This window comes from Eurytemora carolleeae, unplaced genomic scaffold (genome assembly GCF_000591075.1).
Source record: "Eurytemora carolleeae unplaced genomic scaffold, Eaff_2.0 scaffold535, whole genome shotgun sequence".
NCBI lineage: Eukaryota > Metazoa > Arthropoda > Copepoda > Calanoida > Temoridae > Eurytemora > Eurytemora carolleeae.
Genome location: NW_019396437.1, coordinates 180,740 through 188,883, shown reverse-complemented (window position 1 = coordinate 188,883; position 8,144 = coordinate 180,740). Strand labels below are relative to the sequence as shown.

The 8,144-nt window shown below is 29.2% G+C and overlaps 1 protein-coding gene across 1 annotated transcript; it reads right to left on the bottom strand.

Moving 5' to 3' along the window:
* Nucleotides 1-212: 212 nt before the first annotated feature.
* LOC111703324 (uncharacterized) lies at nucleotides 213-2,955 on the bottom strand. Its single transcript, XM_023475230.1, has 8 exons — nucleotides 2,863-2,955; nucleotides 2,478-2,571; nucleotides 1,695-1,727; nucleotides 1,399-1,449; nucleotides 1,064-1,096; nucleotides 845-883; nucleotides 588-615; nucleotides 213-376 (listed from the first exon to the last, which is right to left on the bottom strand). The coding sequence occupies exons 1-8, from the start codon at nucleotides 2,908-2,910 to the stop codon at nucleotides 334-336; spliced, it is 369 nt and encodes a 122-aa protein (XP_023330998.1). The 5' UTR covers nucleotides 2,911-2,955; the 3' UTR covers nucleotides 213-333.
* Between the last annotated feature and the right edge of the window lie 5,189 nt (nucleotides 2,956-8,144).

The following is an 8,144-nucleotide window of genomic DNA, read 5'->3' as shown; positions in this document are numbered from 1 at the left end:
CCTACAATTCAGCGCAATACGAGAACAGTTGCGCACAATTTCCCACAGTTAGGCGCAATTTTGCGCAACGGAACTCCGATTGGAAACCGGATATGTGACGCAATATTTTTTATCCAGACCTTCAAAGCAAGCAATTCTCTGGAACTTTCCTTCATAAAAATATTTTTTTTATTTCATTAACTAAAATAATTATTATCGTTAAATTCACCACGGAAATGAAAAAAGTATATTTTAAGCAAAAAATATGTTTTTTTGCCAAGGCTTGGAAATGCTCTGCAAACAATTATTAGTGGTTTCACTTTTTTGCATGAAGGTGTGTTCATTTAGAAATAATCAAAGTATTTTTTCCTGTTTGCTAAGACTTTCTCTAACCTCTCTGAAAAAAAGAGAATAGGTCAGTCCTGTTTATTCAAATATGTCTGTTTCTATTATTTAAGAACCCCCCCTCCACCATAGGTTGACCAAAACTTATGAAACACGAAATAAACATTGAAGAACTTGAAAATTGTTTAGTTACATTTTTTTTCTTTAACTTGTAATCCTGATTACAAAACTTGCATCTCTAAGAAAAAAGCTTCTTTTTTTTCCTCGCTGCTGTGGCTTTCTCTAAAATCTCTGAAAAAATAGTATAGGTGAGTCCTTTTTATTCAAATATGTCTGTTTCTATTATTTAAGACACCCCCCCCCCCCTCCACCATAGGTTGACCAAAACTTATGTAACACAAAATTCTAAGAAAAAAGCATCTTTAAAAATAAAATTTAAAATAGCAGTGAACGTTTAGGGCACATTTTCATGAAAATATTGAAATATCAATTCAAAAATATTCCATATAATTTAACTTACTTTCGTAATCAATGTCTTTTTTAGGTTTACGGGTCATGCCTGAATTCAGTAATTATGATTAATTTTTTTTTAAATGTAATTTTTAAAATATTTTTTGCTATACTAATTCTTAATCAGAAATTATTGAGCTGAAAAAAATGTCAAAATACATAAAAATTCATATTTAATATTTGTAAATTAAACTAAATTGTTTTAATTTCAGTTAGATCTGATACTAACCTCTATTTGCACCTTTGCCTGCTTTGGCTTTCTCTGAAAAAAAAGAGTATTGGTCAGTTCTGTTTATTCAAATATGTCTGTTTCTATTATTTAAGACATCCCCCACCCTTCACCATAGGTTGACCAAAACTTATGAAACACAAAAAAAACATTGATGAACTTGAAAATTGTCTAGAATTACATTTTTTTCTTTTACTGGTAATATTGATTACAAAACTTGCATATCTAAGAAGAAAGCTTCTTAAATTTTTTTTTTAAGTATTGAATGTTTTGGGCACATGTTTATGGAAATATTGAAATATCATTTCAAAAATATTCCATATAATTTAACTTACCTTCTTTATCCCAGATTTCTTGCATCATTTCAGGGGTCATGTCATAATCTCCTGAATTCAATACTAATAATAAAATTCGTTTTTTAAAGATGTCATTTTCCAAATATTTGTATGCCACTAAATGTTAATCAGAAATGATTGAGCTGAAAATGTATTCTATAACACTTAAAAATTCATATTTCATAACTGCAATTACTGTTCTAATTTTCAAATATGTCTGCAGACATATAGAATTATCAAATATGCCTCATATTATTTCGTTTATATAAAGGTCATATAGATAAATTAATATTCACCTCTATTGACTGTTCTGCTTGGGGCAGATTTACCTGAAAATATTCAATAATAAGGACAGTAGGCATAATTTCAAATCAGGCCCCATTTTTGTTGAGAGGGGAGAGTCAAGCTTTTTTATTCGTTTTTTCATCTTTCCTTAACAACCCATTTTTTTTATTTTTTGTTTTTTTAAATTCGGAATTTTTTTCGGAATTTTATTTTTCTTTGTATTTTGTTTTTTATTTAACTGAACAATTATTCAATGAAAATAGTTTTTTTAAAAGTTCATTCAAATCCTTCGTACAGTAAAACACAAATTTTTTTTCAAGTTTCATCTTAAAAATTGTTTGTTAACCGTCTGGTTGATCCAATAATGCAAGCAATCGATCTTTATACTATCTTCTAAATATTCTAAATATTAAAAACAATTTCAAAATCTGTATTTAAGTTTTTTGTAACTTGAGAATTATGCATGACATTTTTGCAATATTCTTTAAACCTGTTGTTGGTCAAGGATAACGGCCGGAATTATTCTCATTGATCATTTCAAGACTTAACAATACATACAGTTCCTTTAAGATAAGAAGCAATATTCTATGTATTAAAATATGTTAAGCGCAAAAACAATAACATTTTTAGTTTAGAATTTAAAGAAAACTTTCTAAATATTCTAAATATTCTAAATATTCAAAACAATTTCAAAATCTGTGTAAAGTTTTTCGTAATTTAAAGCTTTTGCATGATATTTTAGCATAAGTAAATTTATAATATCTGTTTGTCTGCTCTCTCTTTAAAAAACTTACCTTTTCCTTCAGCAGATTCTGAACTCTCATAATCAAGATGAAAATGAACATTGATTTCATCAAGAGGTTTAGGAGCAGGTGCACTTTTGCACACCTGGAATATTCTATGTAGATTCTGTTGGGGTTCAAAGTTTAAAAGGGGTGTATATTTTTCAGAAATATCCCCCCCAGGGTGGTGGGATAATTTTTGTTGATTTGGATTGGGACTGATGAAATATAAGATAACTTTTTCAACCTTTTTTGATCCTTTTACCCGGAAATTCATTGATTTCCACTAAATATACACCCCTCTGATAATTTTTTCTCTAATCAACAACACACTTTTGTTTTGAATGTGATTTGGAATCGAATTTTTTAACCTTATTTGTAGGTATCTAGTTTAAACCTGCAATATGATGAATAATGTTAAAAATGAAATTCTTAAGGCAGCCATCTTATAAACTTACTGATAAACTACTACATTATGGTTTAAATACTCTTTTCTGCAAACAAAACATGTTCGTTAAATCAAGAAAATAAATTCAAAACAAAACATGTTCGTTAAATCAAGTAAATAAATTCAAAACAAAAAATAATCAATTGAAGATTTCTAAAGAAATAAAAATATTTTGAATTTTATCCCCCTAAAATATGGTGCAATCAGAAATACAAAACTCTAGAAGCATAAACTCCATAAAAAAAAATCTTTGGGAATACAAAATCCTGAAAAAAAACTCCAGAGATGCAAACACCGGATAAGACAACTGCGGAAATACAAAACTCTTGAAGTGTAAACTCCGGAAATGAAAAACTCCAGAAATAACAAACTCCAGAAATTACAAACTCCGGAAATGATTAACTCCTGAAATATAAAATCCAGAGAAGACAAAATGCAGAAATACATAACTCTAGAAGTGTTTTTAACTTTAATAATTTATTTTATTTAATTTTACAATTTTTTAAATTTTAATATGATATTAGATGGAAACATTTTGAGACTTCTATATTTCTTGTTTTTAATCCTTTCTTCTTGATCTTCCATTCCTTGTCCATCCTTCAATCACTATCCCTGAAAGCTCTATTGAGAGGTATCTTCCATGGCAGTCCAGTCCTCACATCTAGTGGGGTAAAACACTGGTATCGTTGTGCATGGCTTGAATTCCCACGAGGGGTTAAATTCCTTTTTCAGTGAACCAAGCAAAACTCTAGAAGTGTAAAACTGAGTGAAAGACAATCTCTTGAAAAGACAATTCCTTAACAAAACACAAACTTTGGGGGAAAAATTGTTCAAATAGGGTTGTGCTTTTTGGAGTCAGTCTCGTCAGGAATTTGTTATTTCCATAGTTTGTATTTCAGCATTTTGCATATCCGGAGTTTGTATTTCTGCAATTTTTATGTCTGGAGTTTGTTATGGTGCCCTGAAATAGGTATGCTTTTTAGTTGGAGTTAGACGAATATCTGTATTTAAGTTTTTTGTAACTTGAGAATTACATAAAAAGGGCTTATATTTGAACAAAAACTTCTTCACTTTTTCAACAAAAAGGACATGTATCACACTCCTATCTCAACTCTAAGGAAAAAATTTACCCCCCCCCCTCCCCACCAGCGTTTTATCGAGGAAAACTTAATTAGACGAAAATAGCTCAGGGATAGGGTTTAAGGAAATAAAAAAAAATGATTCAGAATTTTTAAACATTTTCTATTCCTGATTTAAGATTAGGAAAATTCAAGAGAGTCAAGATTTAATTTTGAAAAGTTTAAATTAGTTCAAAATGTGCTTAATTCTATTTTTATCTTTATTGTCTCTGAAGCAAGAAATGCACAAATCACCTTTGTAAAGAAATGACTAAACTTTTATCAATACTTGATGTAATCGTTTTAGTCCTCAATTGATAAATTTACTATTTTTCTTTGATCAAAAAACTATAGGAATAACATTTATACTCTATCAAAATCTCTCTAATCTAAAACTCTAGAACTCTGTCTTAACCTATCAAAAAACCTAAAATTTCTGAGTGAAGAGAAAAAATACCTTTTAAAAAATATATATTAATGATCTGGTAGCATGAATATTACAGGATATACTGCATTGCAAAGAAGAGTTGCAAACCCTTTTATACCCAAGCGAGCCTAGCCTAGCCGAGCAAGCTTGTTTGGTACACAAAAGTTATCAACATAAAAAGAAAGAGTTGCTGCAATATTTCTCCCCTTTTCCAATCTGGAATAGGGAGAAATATTGAAGCCTCTCTTTTTCAAACACTACTTATACAAAAATAAAAAAAAATTTTGTGTAAGAACAAATTTAACTATAAATCTTGATTTTGATATTTCTTGATAATTGATGGAATTTTTAAATGTTTTGGACAGTTGTATTTCTAGTACAGAGTAGTAGTAGCAAAGACTACACGAGCAAACTGCAAAAACTGCTGAAAAAATCAACAACAGTATCTCCCCCGACAACAAGAAAATCATAAGCAGGACCAGGAGCATACTTGGATTCTCCAGAATACTTTTAAGAATCATCATTTTTATTAAAGGGACTGTTTTCCACTCAATATTATAATGATTTAAATGGGTTAAAAATATAACTTCGTTTGAAATCAAGTCTATAGGTGGCTTTTCTGTTATATTTTCTTATACTGTAATGAAAACTAACCCACATTAGAGATGTACTTGCATAAATAACTTGTAAAGTAAGCACAAAAATCTTTGTAAATCTTTTGTTGAAGTGGACTTTTTACAATGTGATACACAATCCAACTTCATTGAATTTGGCACTATTTTCCCCTTTCTAATATCAAAAGTACAAGTTCGGAATCTGCTGACTTACTTCTTATTTTTCCCAACATTATGAATCTATTAAAGAAGAACTACCGTAAAATATATATATCTAAAACAAGATTCCTATGTAATCTCAATTAACACAGCACAACGGGTTTAGTTGAGATGAAATACACCAAACCCATGCATTGAGTTAAGGTCGAAAACACAGACTTCTCAAACATAGAACAAACATATATTCATAATCAATATTTATTAAATATATAAACATTTACCCCGGAACCCAAGTTGATCTCCGTTTACACAAACAACAGTATCAGTTGATTAAAAACTGAATCCTATTATCTGAGTAAAGTTCAAAGCTTAGATTCCATCAATCATCTCCACAGCAGCAACACAGAATCATATTCTCGGATTGCAAAAAATCTACGTTCAACTGAATTGCATGCTTCGCCAACTGACTAAACTTTTATCAATACTTGATGTAATCGTTTTAGTCTTCAATTAATAAATTTACTATTTTTCTTTGATAAAAAAACTGTAGGAATAACATTTATACTCTATCAAAATCTCTCTAATCTAAAACTCTAGAACTCTGTCTTAACCTATCAAAAAATCTAATATTTCTGAGTGAAGAGAAAAAATACCTTCTTAAAAAATATCTATTGATGATCTGGTAGCATGAATAAAATTATTTATTATCAGAAACCTCATCTGTATAGTATCTTTTTTTAATGTATTTAACAATCTCAAACCCTCATCACATAAGTTTATACTTAAAGTTTTTAAATGAGTAGGACATATTTACCGTCCCCCCCTTTTTCCTACCGTTATTTGCTGAATTATATCTTTGTAAAAGGATGATACTCACTGTACTGTTACTTACCTTTTAACTTCTAAAATATACTTATCTTTTTACTGTTTTAACACCCCCCCCTTTTATCTACCGTTACTCCTCTAAATCTACTTATCCTAGTATCTTATCTAAACCCTACCCCCATTAAATGATAAACTTACAAGGATAATATATACTGTATACTGTAGAATTTAAGGCGGTAACTTAAACAGGAATTAATTACGTTTAATTTTGTGAATGCTATAAAAAGCATCCCACGTCAAACTAAAGTATAAATTGCACATATAGCACCTCTTTTTGAAGAGCTTATGGAAAGAATAAAAAAAATCTTCCAATTATGGGACCTTAAAAAATTGAACAGGCACAACCCCCCCCCCCCCCCCCTTCAGACTATGCATAGGTTTAGACCTAACACCCTATTTAGGGTTAAGAGTTGAAACATGAAAAAGTAATGGTACATTTAAAAATTGAATTACCCAACCCCGCAAGGCATGTTCTCTTTCATATTTTAATTTTTAGACTTCAAACTAGAGAGAATTTTATTCATTAATCCAACATCTAAATTTCTTTCATTTTTTCTTCTTTAACTATTGTTTAAACCAGAGATGGAAGTTCTTGTATTGTGGATATCAAGATCATTGCTTGATCTTGATATTTGAAATCTCTTGAAATGTGGAAAATGACCAGCCAATCAGAAGCAAAGAAACTTTGTTTTTAACCAATAAGAGAGCAGTAAATCAAGAGATCAAGTAGATTCTCGGCAAAATTCAATAGTGCCCCTGTGAATATTGAAATCAAGCAATCGGGATTATAAATATCAATCACAACAGTTCCAAGCTTAAAGGGTATAATTTTACTTGTTTTTTACATCTTTTTATAACATTTTGAATCCATAGATGATGATAAAAGCTTTGATGGTTGTTATTTTCAAATTGATTTTCTTTTGATCACTTAACAAAAATGTTTTCAACAAGAATGGGGTTTATAAAAAGACTTTTTTATAGAAAGTTATCAAAAATTGCTTTTTGAAAAGTGATAATTAGAAAACTCTAGATTAAATATTATGTTTTTTGTTCTTTTCTGTACTTTTTTAGTTATTTTCTATTGTGTAAACACACAAAGCCTAGTTTTTACCTTTATGAAATCAAACATAAAAATGTTGGCTTTAAAATTGCATTTGTCAAAGTTTGCATTTATAAAATTTTCCATATTTTTATCCTAAAAGAGCGAAAACAAATTAAAGGTTTAACATGTTTTGGTCGTAATTTTTCATTATTGTTACGTTTTTGTTACTTTCTTGTTACGTTTTTGTTACGTTTTTGTTACGTTTTTGTTACGTTTTTGTCATGTTCTTGTTACATTCTTATCACATTCTTGTTACATTCTTGTTATGTTCTTGTTATGTTCTTGTTACGTTCTATTTACATTCTTGTTATGTTCTTGTTACGTTCTTGTTACGTTCTTGTTACGTTCTATTTACGTTCTTGTTACGTTCTTGTTGTGTTCTTGTTACGTTCTTGATACATTCTTGTTACGTTTTTGCATATATTTTCTAAGGGTCGAAATTTGGCAAATTGAAAGAAATGCAAGTGTTTAGAATAATAAGTTTTGCTTATTAAGTATTTTTAGATATTTTCACTATCAGTTCTGACACTTATTATGCTGTAGTACAACTATTCAACTAATCCTACATGTTCACCGCAAATATTGTGTGATGTGTCATATCAAAAAAAAAATTTATTCAGGTCAAATCATGATTTGTTAACAATGTACATATTTGATATTTGGATGAATAATGAATATATTAATATAATATGTAAATTGTAAATTAATTAATATTGTGGTTTATATTAACCAGAATAGATTTCTTTTTTTATTTCATATCAGATGTAAGATGTAAGTGTAAGTCCTGTTGCTAAAAAAAAGGATGAAAAGGATTAATATGAGGTCAAAATCAAGGTTTGTATACATTCTAGAGTTCCTCCTGTTTTCCCATATGGGTAAGCTAAAAAAATTTAGGAGTGAGCAAGAAAAAAATTCTATCACTACTA